The 15,574-nt window shown below is 50.9% G+C and overlaps 1 protein-coding gene across 5 annotated transcripts in view; it reads left to right on the top strand.

Moving 5' to 3' along the window:
* The first annotated feature begins 2,154 nt into the window (after positions 1 to 2,154).
* The window catches only part of LOC149344107 (ATP-dependent translocase ABCB1-like), a 42,961-nt gene continuing 29,541 nt past the window's right edge, over positions 2,155 to 15,574 (top strand). For 2 of the 5 annotated variants that reach the window (XM_089546148.1, XM_089546149.1), the window contains exons 1-2: positions 3,220 to 3,708; positions 4,160 to 6,410. In XM_089546148.1, coding sequence (XP_089402274.1) covers positions 6,258 to 6,410 — 153 coding nt within the window. In that variant the 5' untranslated portion in view covers positions 3,220 to 3,708; positions 4,160 to 6,257. Of the gene's footprint in view, positions 2,297 to 3,219; positions 3,709 to 4,159; positions 6,411 to 15,574 lie in introns of those variants that run through there. The other 3 variants (XM_089546150.1, XM_089546152.1, XM_089546151.1) reach the window with 3 other exon arrangements.

The raw sequence follows: 15,574 nt of genomic DNA, 5'->3' as shown, positions 1-15,574 counted from the left end.
AAAAGAAAATATTTCTGTGTAAAAATTTCTTTTACAATTCAGTGACCCTTGGCCATAGCCTTTGAGGTCACCACCAGATGCATGAAAGGTTCACCACCAGATGCATGAAAGGCTTCTTTTTATTAAAGGGGGGTGCAAACACAATGTTACCAAATGTCTGCCTTTTCATGCGAAAGCAATACTTCACGAGGTCAAACCGGCTCAACGAGTCTCTGTGAAGATTGACCTTGAGGGTGGCGTAGACCAAACCATAAATAAACAAAGCAGATGTTGCCGCGACTGAGACTCGCAGACCGCGCCAGCTCGAACGCATCGGCTTCGCTGGCCATTGCACGAGAGCACTATATGCTATCGCCGCAGCCCATCAAGCCTCGTGTTAAACTGCAACATATCCTTCCACCGTGCATTGAACATCATGGTCTTCGTCAACTACTACTACTATAGGACTAATATTGTCGCCAGACGTGCAGGCGACCAAGCAAAGCAAAACGTTAGCCAACAAGGCAAAACGCATGATTCCGCACGTCTACTCGTTTAACTACATTTAACCCCCCCCCCCCCCCCACTTCTTTTTCACCTTGAAAGAGGCCTATGAGCCTAGCAAGACACTATAGAGTAGCGTGAATTGCTAATTACAACGATTTTTTACCGCAAGTTTAGCTTTTGGTCGGCGCCAGCGCTGAGGTGCATCCTGACTCACTTGATTAGGGTGGAAATAGGCTGTTCGGACAAGGTATAAATCATATTAATATACGTTCTACTAGATGAATGCGACTCCATCTCATGATAAGGGATCTCCTTACCCCCTTGAAACGAATCGTGTAACTTGTTTGCGTTGGATATTTTGTGCGTGTACCGCAATAAGTACCTGTTTGTTCCCGGTTTTTCACGAATCTTTGTTACTGAGCGTTTGCTAGTGAATTTGTTTGTGAATTTGCTGGTGAATATCCTCTTTTGTCTTGGTGCATATATAGCTGGTTTGGTTGGTTTATGGGGTTTAACGTCCCAAAGCGACTAAGGCTATGAGAGACGCCGTAGTGGAGGGCTCCGGAAATTTCGACCACCTGGGGTTCTTTAACGTGCACTGACATCGCACAGTACACGGGCCTCGAATTTCTCCTCCAAAGAAATTCAACCGCCGCGGCCGGGATCGAACCCGCGTCTTTCGGGAAAGCAGCCGAGCACCATAGCCACTGAGCCTCCGCGGCGGCGGTGCATATATAGCGTAGAGCAATCTGTTCCAAGTGCACTTAGCTAAAGGGCGCGTGTTTTACAAGAAAATATGGTCAAAATTACTTGAACCAGGCGGGGGGGGGGGGGGGGGGGGGGGGGTGGAGAAAGCCTCAGTCTGCTCAGCAATGAACACCTTATATCCACGGAAACGACTTGAGCAAAGATCCGTCTGTGTGCGTGTGTGTGTGTCTGCGTGTTTGTGTGCGCGTGCGCGTGTATGTGTGGTGTGCGCGTGCGTGCTTGTGTGTGTGTGTATGTGTGCGTGTGCGTGTGCGTGTGCGTGTGCGTGTGCGTGTGCGTGTGCGTGTGTGTGTGTGTGTGTGTGTGTGTGTGTGTGTGTGTGTGTGTGTGTGTGTGTGTGTGTGTGTGTGTGTGTGTGTGTGTGATAGCCCTCTATGTACTCATAAAAGACCGCATCCTCGTGCAACCTGTATCGCACAAGCCCCACCGGTGGCAGCAGCTGCCTTCCCAGACTACAGGCGCACCGCTTAACCGCCGCACCACTGCACCAGAAGTGGTATGAGGGTTCCTAAGGATCTCTGATTAGTAAGTAGAGAAAGATCAATCCGACTTATATACGCAATAAGGCATTAGCTGTTACATGATACTTTTAAGGCGGAGCGCAGGCCGCGGTACCGCGGCGACTGCCTTCACGAAATTAGCTCGCAGATAAAAAGGGTGCGGCGGCGGCTACGTAGAGCCACGCAGAGGTGGAATTGCTAGGTGCGTGGCATCGGGTAACATCACACCTAAACGGACGGAGAATGCGTTCACGAAGTCAGCGCCGCGGAGGAGGGCGCACAGCTGGCGCGCCGGGGCCGCCAACGTAGCCGCCGCCGCGCGCTCTCCATCACCTCCCTCTCTGGTGCGCAATAGCGATTGCGCATCGCCATCTGCGTGGTTTGTGGTGTATATAAAATTGGCTGTGGCTTAGGTCAGCTATGCCAGGATATACACAGCGTGAGGTGAGGGCGAGGTGTCCACATCTCGGTGGACACCTGAACCAGAGGGAAGGCGCATAACTGCCACCTTGGAACAGTGGACAACTCAACCATGCTTTAAGGTAAGTGGCGCTGGTGGCAAGTGTGCGCTGCAAAGGTTGTCATCGATAACGTTGTACCAGAAACGCGACGCTGGAGTCATAGGCTGTCGGCGTTCGTTGTGTTCATTGGCGTTGGCGTTGAACACGTTTCAAGTGCGCATAATGGCTCCCTGGATCAATGGACGCCTGAATCGTGCTTATAAGTACGTGGGGTGATGAGAGATGTGAGCTGCAGACATTCACAAGGTTGTGACAAAAAATGGCTGAGGCTTAACTTGGTTAACCCTGGTCAGATGCTAAGCATATTGATGGCTAGGCTTGGTAATACATGGCTTTCCTTGGTTGAATACTTGGTCATTTTAATACAACCACTAGAAGCCTTCGTCGTGGGGGAAGACAACGCATGGCTACAGCGGAACGCCGACTAACCCCGAGACGCGCGTTGGGTGGGCGCCTGGATTGCCACGGAAGCCGCGTCCGCCTGCCCGGTGGAGCGAGCGTTTCACCTACACCGAGTGTGAACGCGCGTTCGAAATGCGCGGGAATGCCGCTCGAGGACATTCCGGTGTCTGTGCGATGGCATCGTTCTCCCTCTCCCAGCGCGTGACGGCGATCTGTCGTGACGTCATGTGTCACGTGGTATGTCACGTGGTGTGTCGTCACTGTACACGTGGTCTGCACGGCGTGCAACCACAGCGACGCCGCGAGGTGGACCCTCATCTTCCTCTGTCGTGACGTCATGTGTCACGTGGTATGTCACGTGGTGTGACGTCACTGTACCACGTGGTGTGCACGGCGTGTAACCACGGCGAAGGGCTGTAGTGTACCTCCGTCTTCCTCTGTCGTGACGTCATGTGTCACTTGGTATATCACGTGGTGCGCCGTCACTGTGCCACGTGGTGTGCACGGCGCATAACCATGGCGAAGGGCTCTAGTGCACCAACACCACCTAGACGAACTTAAGGCCTCTGCGCTGAGAGCTGACGTCACAGCAACGTCACAAGGATGAGGCCGGTGTCGCGACGCGGCTCTGCTCCTCTAGAGCGGGCGCGCATCGAGGCACCCTAGCCGTGGAAGTCGCGACGGGGCGCGAGAAATCGGTCTGCCCCAAGCATGCCTTCCTTGAATTCCTAGACGGGAATCGGGAAGCCACTGCACGTGGCTCCGGCAGGAGCGGTCAGTCGCCTTTCGTGTCCGATGGTGTGTTCACGGCTTATTTGGCTGCCGTCTATTTCTTCTGTGCGCGAGTGCTGTGATGACGCTTCGACATTAACGCAAAAATGCCGAACAAATGTTGTGTGCCTCAGTGCCGAGGTAACTATAAAACGGGACCAAAGGTTCATGTGTTTAAGTTCCCGCAAGATAAAGCGCTGCAGCAATCATGGATACGTGCCATTCCACGGAAAAACTTCGTCCCTTCTGAGCATTCCAGGGTAAGAGATGAATAATTTTTTTCATTCGTCCTCTTTTGTAGCTTTTAATTGTAGCACCGCCAAACTTGCAAAACGTTTTGGGTACTGTTACGTTCTGTGCGAGCCGAGTGAGACGCGCGCCGGCGTTCTGGGCCAGGGGAGTAAGACGCGCGCCGGCGTTCTGGACCAGCCGAGTGGGACGCGTGCCGGCGTTCTAGGCGAGCCGAGTGGGACGCGCGCCGGCGTTTGGGGATGCTATACAAACGCCACGGTAGAGCGCTGCGCCGCTCTTTCCTGCCCGTCTGCCAAGTTGGAATAAAGGCGTTCCAGGCAACCTTCGGTGTCGCCGCTTGCTCGTCCGTCGATTCGCCCGAAACGTAACAGTACCTTCTAAATGTGTATTTAATATTTGATCACGGTTTCTTATTTGTAGCAGGCTGTTACTTATATTAGACAAATATTTATTTTTTAGGTCTGTGAGCATCACTTCACAGACGACGACATCGTGCGAGAGGCGTCATATGTCGGCGATGCTACAGGTCGAGTGACGACAGCAGAGTTATCGCATCTGCGGCTTCGGTCAGGTGCAATTCCATCATTATTTCCAGGCTGCCCTAGTTACCTGTCAAGCACAAAGACTTTAAGAGAGGAGCCAGAGGCGAAGCGAACACGCCTGGAAGCGCCTTCTAGTCACCGAACTCACATTACAGCTGCTTGCAGATCAAGAGTCATCAGATTTTGACACCTGCGAAGATGGGCACACAGTTGAGCTTCTGTTGAAGCATGTGTTGTGGAGCAGTACTAACATTCTGCTCAAAAACTTCAGCCGCAAGCTCAACGATGATGTAGCCGATGCAAATGCTAAGGCTAAGGAAAGAAAAGCTGCAACGCTTTCAAGGAAGTGAAAAGTTGTTTGTTTGTTTGTTTGTTGGACTTTTAAATGTATATATTATTCCGCATCAAGAACAGTGTTACAATAATCGAAATGTAAATAAATGTTTTGTGCCTGTAACTCTTTCCACTGATGTCTCAACTTGAGTAAAAACAACCTTTTGCAGCCAACTGTGCTGCCGCCTCATATCCTCGCGCAGTAAAAAAGAAACATACATGCTCCTCGGAAAAACCGGTGAGGCCCCATCCCTGTGACGTCACTGGAGGAGCACTGAGGCCTTAAGTTCGTCTAGGTGGTGTTGAGCGCACCTCCGTCTTCCTCTGTCGTGACGTCATGTGTCACGTGGTATGTCACGTGGTGTGACGTCACTGTACCACCTGGTGTGCACGGCGCGTAACCACGGCGAAGGGCTGTAGTGTACCTCTATACTCCGTCTCTCAAGATGTTTGCAGCACTACGAAAGGTACAGCTCTCTCGTCCAATCAGGATGGCGCGCACTGCATTAGTGTGTTCCTACTCACCTGTGGCTCAGTCCACCTGATGTCCAGGTGGCTTCTTTCTACCTCTAGCAGGTGGCGCGTGATGTCTTTTTATTCTTTTTTTAGAGCGCAGCTCTTTGGCGTCTGTTCCTGGGTTTCGCGTCGTCGTCGGCCTCGTAACCAGCTCCGCCCCCAATGTCACGCTTTTCAATTGGTCGAAATGCTCGTGACGTCACAGTGCGCGAATTTCAAATGGGGCCAATTGTACTTTGGCTAGTAACCATGCAACCAATCAAAGGGATCGTATAGTGATGTTGCAACTAAGTTGGACTGAGTTTAGTTAATTGCTTAATTAATCAATTAGCCTAATTAATAGAGAGCAGAATGAAGAGGTCAGAAGAAAAGAAAAGAAAGACGCGCGCCGCAGCGACAACAGCGTCCGCGGAAGGAGACGCTGCTGAAAAAAACATAAGTACGAAGCCGCGTTCCCTCCACCACCACGCACTTCCCCACTCAGTAAGACGTTGCTCGTTTCATATACGTTGTGTCGAACATCCTAGACAGTTCCAACAATTGACAGGTTAATGACAGAACACGATGGATAGAAATACAAGAATATAAATATGAAATAGCCTAATTAACCTTTCTAGTTAGACCGCATAAATCAATAAAACCGAGAACGAAATTGGTCGAGTTGGGGAATCGAACCAGGGTCTCCGGAGTGCGATACGAGCACGCTAGCCACTCTGTAATGCCAGCTGAATGGTTTGGAATGAACAAAGGCGCGTCTAGCTAATACGGCGTCTTCGTTCACTCCCATCTTCCCCCTTTCCCTTACGGCGAGGTGCAGGTGTCCACCCAACACCACCTAGACGAACTTAAGGCCTCTGCGCTGAGAGCTGACGTCACAGCAACGTCACAAGGATGAGGCCGGTGTCGCGACGCGGCTCTGCTCCTCTAGAGCGGGCGCGCATCGAGGCACCCTAGCCGTGGAAGTCGCGACGGGGCGCGAGAAATCGGTCTGCCCCAAGCATGCCTTCCTTGAATTCCTAGACGGGAATCGGGAAGCCACTGCACGTGGCTCCGGCAGGAGCGGTCAGTCGCCTTTCGTGTCCGATGGTGTGTTCACGGCTTATTTGGCTGCCGTCTATTTCTTCTGTGCGCGAGTGCTGTGATGACGCTTCGACATTAACGCAAAAATGCCGAACAAATGTTGTGTGCCTCAGTGCCGAGGTAACTATAAAACGGGACCAAAGGTTCATGTGTTTAAGTTCCCGCAAGATAAAGCGCTGCAGCAATCATGGATACGTGCCATTCCACGGAAAAACTTCGTCCCTTCTGAGCATTCCAGGGTAAGAGATGAATAATTTTTTTCATTCGTCCTCTTTTGTAGCTTTTAATTGTAGCACCGCCAAACTTGCAAAACGTTTTGGGTACTGTTACGTTCTGTGCGAGCCGAGTGAGACGCGCGCCGGCGTTCTGGGCCAGGGGAGTGAGACGCGCGCCGGCGTTCTGGACCAGCCGAGTGGGACGCGTGCCGGCGTTCTAGGCGAGCCGAGTGGGACGCGCGCCGGCGTTTGGGGATGCTATACAAACGCCACGGTAGAGCGCTGCGCCGCTCTTTCCTGCCCGTCTGCCAAGTTGGAATAAAGGCGTTCCAGACAACCTTCGGTGTCGCCGCTTGCTCGTCCGTCGATTCGCCCGAAACGTAACAGTACCTTCTAAATGTGTATTTAATATTTGATCACGGTTTCTTATTTGTAGCAGGCTGTTACTTATATTAGACAAATATTTATTTTTTAGGTCTGTGAGCATCACTTCACAGACGACGACATCGTGCGAGAGGCGTCATATGTCGGCGATGCTACAGGTTGAGTGACGACAGCAGAGTTATCGCATCTGCGGCTTCGGTCAGGTGCAATTCCATCATTATTTCCAGGCTGCCCTAGTTACCTGTCAAGCACAAAGACTTTAAGAGAGGAGCCAGAGGCGAAGCGAACACGCCTGGAAGCGCCGTCTAGTCACCGAACTCACATTACAGCTGCTTGCAGATCAAGAGTCATCAGATTTTGACACCTGCGAAGATGGGCACACAGTTGAGCTTCTGTTGAAGCATGTGTTGTGGAGCAGTACTAACATTCTGCTCAAAAACTTCAGCCGCAAGCTCAACGATGATGTAGCCGATGCAAATGCTAAGGCTAAGGAAAGAAAAGCTGCAACGCTTTCAAGGAAGTGAAAAGTTGTTTGTTTGTTTGTTTGTTTGTTGGACTTTTAAATGTATATATTATTCCGCATCAAGAACAGTGTTACAATAATCGAAATGTAAATAAATGTTTTGTGCCTGTAACTCTTTCCACTGATGTCTCAACTTGAGTAAAAACAACCTTTTGCAGCCAACTGTGCTGCCGCCTCATATCCTCGCGCAGTAAAAAAGAAACATACATGCTCCTCGGAAAAACCGGTGAGGCCCCATCCCTGTGACGTCACTGGAGGAGCACTGAGGCCTTAAGTTCGTCTAGGTGGTGTTGGTCCACCCAGATATGCAAGAGAGATACATTTCCTTTCCTCAAAAAATAAATTTACCGTCCAGCAAGGCGTACAGCCGAATTGGCAATGGCGTTCTGTGGACTCCCTGGCAGCGTTGCAAGACGCTGTCGCGTTCCACTCTTACAGGCGAAGCTTAACATGTTAACCACACATCAGTAACACACGCAGACAGCCAATGGACGCGTCATTCGCTGGCAGCACTTGATTCATCATTCACAACCATATTCTTAACGTACGCTCCCTTGCCGCACATGCCAAGGACGTACACCACGATCACATTCTGCGCCATTCCTCTGTACTTTGCTTTGCTGAAACCTGGATGGATCCCGAAGAGCCTCTCGAAATCATACATTTCCTATACTGCTGTGGTGCTCGCAGAGACCACAACAGAGCGGCGGGAGTCGCTATCTACTTGCGCACAGGTCTCTCTGCAATACCAGTCGAAATGTTTGGCACGTCACATGAAGTTGGCGAACTGTGCGCCGCAAACTTGCCCAACGGCTTGCTGGTAGTAGCTGCCTACTTCGCCCCTACCACACTCACGAAAGACGTCGTGCACTTCCTGCAACTCGCATTAACCGTCCATCGATCCACACCGATGTTAGTAGTGGGGGACTTTAATGTTGACATAAAGACCAACAGCAATTTCCTAACACTTATGCGGGAGAACATCCCGTTCCTCTCGCTCGTAACGCGTCCCACGGCTGTGACAACCTCGCGAGGCACTTGTATAGATCTCGTCTTTGAGAATCAAGCATTGGTGTACCAAGTCGAACATATATCAGTCTATTTCTCCGACCACAAAGCTTCCTTCATGACTGTCAAGAACTGTTAGTGGAATCTTTGTTAAAGGAATACGTGTGAAAAAAAAAAAAACTCTGTGATAGCGCATACATGTGTTGCTCGATTTGTTTGCCTCAATCTATCGAAAAGGTGAAACAGCTCATTTGCTGCGCTCAAATTTCGCATTAGGAAGTAACGTAATCGTCGGTAATTTTTGGTTTGTTTTTGGACAGGCGGACACCCGTTCCAAAGGAACTAGCCCCACTTTTTTTTTGTCGCAACCTGTTCTCATCAGTTCCTCTGTTGTCGCGTCGCAGTAAATTTCAGTAATCGTGTCATGTGCATATAAATTTATTTACTCCAGCGTGCCGAGGCAGCCGAGTGTCGATGGTGGCGAAATGCAAAACAAGCCCATGTGCTGCGCGAGAGGCAACGCACGTTAATCGGCCTCGATCATCTCATCGTCCTCATAACAACTGAAATCAGCACTGCTGGTTGTGTCGTCCTCCAGGTTGACAACAATGGCCGGTCCCTGGTCAACAACATCGTCGATGATGTGGTCCAGTTTTCTCATCACATCTTCCTCACTGATAATATGCTGCACGTAATTCTTCCATTTCTCAACAGTCACTTGCGTGATGCCTTGCCAAACCAGAGGCTCGACGTCTTGGAGCTTAAACGTCTTGTTTTGGCTAGCCACGAAACCCTTGACGTCGCTCCAGACAAGCTCTATCGGGTTCAGTTGGCAGTGGTACGGTGGCAGGCGCACAACGAGATGGCCAGCAGCTTCAGCAATGCAGTCGACACGGTATCGCTCCCCACCTGTGTTCACACTGCTGACAAGTTGCATGAGCTCGGCCTTCACCATGCCGCTGCTCCACGCGACACCTTTTCCGGACAGCCAAGCCTGTATGCCCTTTTTGAGGCTACTCATCCACGGCACTTTATCCTGCTTCACAGAATGATATGGCGCGTTGTCCATCACTCTAACGCTGCCGGGTGGTAGTAGTGGGAGAAGTCTAATGGAGAACCAGTTTTCGTAGTGTTCCCCGTTCATTTCCTCGTGGTCATCGCCCGAGTTTTTCTTCGCTCGGAAAACTTCCGCTTGCTCACTACCGCAATGCGTCACAATAAGCCTGCCACCTTTGCCACTGGGGTTTTGTAGACCAGTCGACAGTCCGGATCGATGCGCTTGGTGTGCAGATTGGATGGTGCAGTCAGTCCACAGTCGACTTCGCGTGTGGCCGGCGTTAACCCACGTTTCATCGGTGAAGAAAATATGCCTACCCTGGTGTTGCAGCTCCGCTATCTGGCGCAGGTACCGGCGGCGACACTGCACAATGTGCGTCGCTTCGATTAACATCGCATTCCGAGAGCGCTTCTTGTATCGGAAGCCAAGTTTCTTCAACATCCTCTGCATTGTCGCTGCGGAGACGGTCGGTAGCGTTTCGTCCTCTTCGAAATGCGCAACCACCTTCGCGATAGTTGGAATTTCCCCTCTCTGGAAAAAGGTGTGTACCACCCTTCGCAACACGCTCAGGTCAAAATCGTCCAGCTTCTTCGTCCGCTCGCGGCCTCTTCCGCCAGAACGCTTCTTCAGTGACAACACTCGGCCCGCGTTCAACGTCTCCGTTGTCCACTTGTAAAGCGTTCGCTCGCTCACCTGCGTGAGTTTTGCCGTCCTCTTGATGAGCGCATTTGTACTCCAACTGCCCCCGCACTCGACGCGAAGCGCTTCAAGAACATTTAAAGCCACCTGCTTCACCTGCTTGGGGAAACAGCGCACTGTCGGTGTAGAGCACACAAGAGACACAACAGACTCGACCGACGCCATGTTTGAAAGTGGCGACGCATCACTACCTCGCACCAGGCCTCCGCGGAGCTGTGTCCGTACGGGCTTTGTCTGGTAATTTCACCACTGATTGAAACACTCCCTACCATTTAAATATACCTGTCCAAATCATGTTTTTAGTTGCAATGCTTATTGTTTTGATTAATAGTCATACACTCCTCAAATATTCGAGGGACTATTTTCTGCGTTTCTGCAGCCCTGATTGGACGAGAGAGCTCTACCTTCCGTAGTGCTGCAAACAATATGCTTCGCATAAAACGCGGCGTTAAAGCCATAGGCCATCGGCGTTTATTGTGTTCATTGGCGTTGGCGTTGTCAACGTTTTACACTCCGGTCATTTTAAGAACAGGAAGGCCAGCGCGCGAGGAGAGGCACGCCAGCTGTGCGCAGTGTCCTCGCGCATGCGCAGTATGGTCGTGCAAGAGCACGAGAAATGGCGAGACTGTGGGCAACGTAGCTCGCGCAACAATACATGGCTACGCGCAGATGTTGCTTCCGTAATTCTCCAGGTTTAACCAGAGCTAAACCACAGCCAATTTTTTAAGGAAGCTTTAAATGCCACCTCGTTGTCGACAGAAGGTTGTCAGCAGAAGCTTGTCACCCCGCCGCGGTGGCTCAGTGGTTACGGCGCTCTGCTGCTGACCCGAAAGAGCGGGGTCGTTCCTGGCCGCGGCGGCCGTGGAGGCCCGTGTGCTGTGCGATGTCACTACACGTTAAACAACCCCAGGTGGTCGAAATTTCCGGAGTCCTTCACTACGGGGTCCCTCATAGCCTGTGTTGCTTCGGGACGTTAAAACCCCACAAAACTAAAACAAAACCAAAAGCTTGTCAGCAGAGATGTCACGCTTTTCGGTTGTTCGAAATGGTTATGACGTCAGAGTGCGCGGAATCAGTGTAGTGAGGTCACCGACGGAAATAAAAAAAATTAAGAAAAAGTTGAAATAACAGTTAAAAAGGTAAAATTAAAAACTACAAAAAATAAGCATATCAAGTTGAGCAAATCAAAAAATAAAAGATCAAAAATAAACAGAATATTTAAAAACGCAAAATTAAAGCAAAAATAAAAAATCAATGCCAAACAGTGCCCCAGGAAAGGCGTTCGCCTTGCAGCACTTTAGAAAGCCAAAGTTACCCTTTATGTTTTTAGAGCGCAGCTCTATGGCGACCATTTCTGCATTTCGCGGCGTCGCTGTCGCCATTGTCCGTTGTAGCCAGCAGCGGACAACACGTTTGTCGCGCTTTAAGCTGCGACACTAATGGAGCGGGAGCTTGGAAAGCAGGGGTTAAAATTTCGTAAATTGATTTTTGAGAAAAGGAAATGGCACAGTATCTGTCTCACACATCTCGGTGGACACCTGAACCAGAGGGAAGGCGCATAACTGCCCTCTTAGAACAGTGGACACCTCAATCGTGCTTTAAGGTATGTGGCAGTAGTGACAGATGTGCGCTGCATGCGTTGGCATTGACAACGTTGTGACAGAAACGCGTAGCTGATAGGCCGTCGGCGTTTGTTCTGTTCATTGGCGTGGGCGTTGACAATGTTTTGCACTTCGATCATTTTAAGGAAAGGAACTGCGCATAACTGGATCCCTGGGTCAGTGGACGCCTGAATCGCGCTTATAGGTAGGGTTGATGAGAGAGAGACGTGGGCTGTATACGTTAGCGCTCACAACGGTGAGCGAACTCTCTCTATCAACCATTAACTGCCGCCTGCACGGTGGCATGGTGGGTGGGGACTTTAATGTAGATATAGAGACAAACAGGAATTTCCTACCACTTATATGAGAGAGCATCCCATTCCTCTCACTCGTGGTGGTGGTGAAAACATTTATTCAGAACGGACAGGAGGTGTTTGGATCAGCCTGTAAGGGACCGATCCTTACAAACACTAGGTGGAGGTCCCTAGTTTGGAACCCCAGTGGCGGTAGCCGCCGCCCGGGCGCGCCCGACTAAGGCTTGTTGGGCCTGTAAGTCGTGGCAGCCGAGCAGGGTCGCCTCCCAGTCCTCCCGGGTTGGGTTGGGGATGGGGGGAATAGCCGGGTTGGAGGGATAGGCCCACACCATGTGATAAGTGTCCGAAGACACCGCACTACAGTGCGGGCAGTTGCCGCGAAAGGAGGGGTTGAAATGTTTTAGGGCTGCCGGGCACATCAGTGTATTGGTGAAGAGGCGGAGAAGGAGCCGCTCATCCGCCTTTTTGAGGCCTTTACATGGGCTAGGGTAAAGGCGATGGCTATCTTGATAGTAGGTCGTGATATCTTTGAACGTATAGACCGGATTAAAATCGAGTTCCTGATAAGGTGGGGAGGAGAAAACAGCCCGGTGAGAGAGCGCGCGGGCGGCTGCGTCTGCTGCCTCGTTTCCTGCCAACCCCTGATGAGCAGGGGCCCATATAAGGTAGCGGTGTTCGGGGTCCGTATCCCGTATGCAATTTTGGTATATTCGATAGGCTAGGAAGGGAGTGCAGCCTTGTTCGACGTTCCGACAGGCCCCTCGCAAGTCGGTGATTATGTATTTTGAATTGGAATGTGAGGCCGCGAGAGCAATTGCGACCTCTTCTGCTTATGTTGCACTGCGGGCTCTGAATCTCACTCGTAACGCCTCCCACGACTGTGACAACCTCGCGAAATACTTGCACAGACCTCGTCTTTCAAAACCAGGCATTGGAGCAGCAGGTCGAGCGTATATCCATCTATTTCTCCAACCACAAACATTCCTTGATGGCAATCAAGAAATATCAGTGCAGTGTTTCTTCAAGAAGGACAATGTGCGAAAAATAACAAGTTGGCTCTAATTGTGAATGCAAGCCTTGCTCAAATTTTTTGCCTCAATCTATCGAAAAGCTGAAGCAGCTAATCAGCTGCGCTCAAATTTCGCATTAGGAAGTAACGTAATCTTTGGCAGTTTTTTTTTTTAATGTCTCGTTTTTCATAAGAGATTAATAAAAGCAAAAGAAAAAATAACCCCATGCCGCTCGTGGGATTTGACCACAACCTCTGAATGTCGTGTCCTGTGCTCATCAACTGAGCCACGGCGATGGCTGGCCAATATACTGCTTCCTGGGCTATTTGTGTAGTACAAGCGACCCTTGAGAGTGTCCACCAGCGCCACCCTCGACCATAGCGACGGACGTAGTACGTCCTCTAGTACCGCTAGACGTGGTCGAACGGTGAGGGCGGAAGCTGTGTGAGAACACTCTAAAACTACCTATGGCATCAAGGCTGACATTAGAGAGGCCCGCACGCGAAATTCGGAAGTCATGGAGTCAGATACCGCAGGGGCATCTGGTTGTTTTTTCTTCTGATTTTAATAATCTCCCACTGATAGAAAACTCTTAATTAAAGACATCCCCCTTGTCTCTTGGTTGCGGTGGCTGTTGGATTCTGTCATGTATGTCATCGCAAGCACCTCTTTTTGCTTCACTTGTCCGCACAGAAACACTGGAGACGTAGTTTTCCTAGCGAATAAGTTTGCTCGAAACTGTCTGTTGCGATTACAACACCACCAGTGAAACGCTCACAACAACTTTTCGGTGCTATAATTTCCAATTTCCTTTGCTCGAGAGTGCTCCCGTATAATATTGTAACAGATTAGGTGAAGTTTCCGTAATTGCGACTAAGCTGACTGCCCTGAAACCCCGATTCAGTTCTTTTCACTCGCAATACAAATAATTCATTTTCCGTGCTGCAGAATACGCAAAGTGAAGTTCATATCCGCCATACGCACTGTTTTAATAAATTCTGCGCGCTTATAGGACCTTCTCAATAGTCAATTTTAGCTATTTGGTGGAGAAATATGCTGAAATAATATGCGCCAGTTTTTTCCATACGACCACCAATAACGCTTACCAATAACGCTTATAAAATGGATACCAGACGTTGTCTGGCACAAAGAATTCGAGATGGATTGCTTTCGCGGAAATTGTGGAGGGGGGGGGGGGGGAGAGAGGGAAGGAGGCTCGAAAAACTTCAAGTTTCTGCAAGCAACTACGTATCAGGAGACTATCGTGGCCAGGCGGGTGTAAAATGTAATACTCACATCAACGTTTCCACGCGTTCGGCTGTCCCGGCCGTGCAGCGGGCTCCTTTCTGCCTGAATGCCAAGGCCCTTTACATTTGCTCGGCTTGGTTTCCTGGACCGAGCTTCCCTCGGCGAAGGCTGCTGGCTGCTGCGACGCACGACTCGGTTCGATGGGATTCCTGCGGCGTTTACTTTTCTTAACCCTGAGCTGCTGTAGGTGCGCCGCTGCTTCTAACACTTAGCCCGCTCTGCCGTGTCCACCGAAGCAGTGGTTTTTGAACCTCACCTGTGCGGAGACGCTGCTCCCACTCGCTTTGCGGTTGGACTCGGTCCACGGGGCGATCAGCATTGTCGGTCCTGACAGGCACTTCCCGAGGATACTGCAGGCCAGCTGGAATCGTAGGCTGGTCTTGCTGAAGCCTATTCTCGTGATCTAGGCCCTGGCTAAGAGGGACTGGCCTGTCGACATATTGTGCGACTTGCGCTTTCTGAGGGCTCCTATAGCGCTCGGGTTCTGCGGTCTCAGGCCGTCTTTCTTTTTCGTCTAGTCTTTGCGGCTCGACTGTTGGAGGAAGCTCTTCTTTAAGCGCTGTTACCGATCTACGGGCTTGAACACCCCGGTAGCGGTTCTCAGGGTCGTGCGACTCAAACCGGTCAGTCATGCGATTAGGACTGTCTGTTTGCCTGACTTCAGTTTTCTCCGTTTGGAAATCTGGAGAGACGAAAAAGTCTGTAGTGCTTGAGAATACAGTGGCGGGGAAGCCGCTTCGCGGGGACTGCGCAATTTCTTTAGGATCGACCGGCACATCGTGCTCCTCCTGAATTAATCGTTGTTCTTCGAAGCCCTCGGTCACTACGGATTGCCTGGACGCAGTACGTGGAAAGAACGCATTTATCATTTGTGCGCTTTTCCTGTGCTCTGGTGCTGGCAAGTATGCTGTTGGGCTGGCCAAATCGCGTTTCCCCTGTGGGCGTTGTACCTCCAGATCCACGCCTTTCACTTCCGGTGATTCCTTTTCTCCGTTTAGAACGCAGAGCTCTCCTGGCACTCGACCGCCGGTTTCAGGGACTTCTGGCACTCGACCGCTGGTTTCAGGGACTTCGGCCGCAAGCATCGCGCTTGGTCGGCGGGAGGAGCTTTCTTGGTGCAGAGTTCCTTCCTGGCCGTGTGGTGGCGTTGAAGGCTGCCTCATAGTGCTGGTTCTACGAGAAGGCCGTGTTGCTCCTTCCTGACCGTGTGGTGGCGATAAAGGCTGGTTCATAGTGCTGGTTCTGCGAGGAGGCTGTGTTGCTCCTTCCTGACCGTGTGGTGGT

The sequence above is a fragment of the Amblyomma mixtum genome, chromosome 5, assembly GCF_055824585.1.
Source record: "Amblyomma mixtum isolate Tamu chromosome 5, ASM5582458v1, whole genome shotgun sequence".
In the NCBI taxonomy this organism is placed as follows: Eukaryota; Metazoa; Arthropoda; class Arachnida; order Ixodida; family Ixodidae; genus Amblyomma; species Amblyomma mixtum.
Note: the sequence above shows the minus strand (reverse complement) of the source record. Positions and strands in the feature narration are given on the sequence as shown.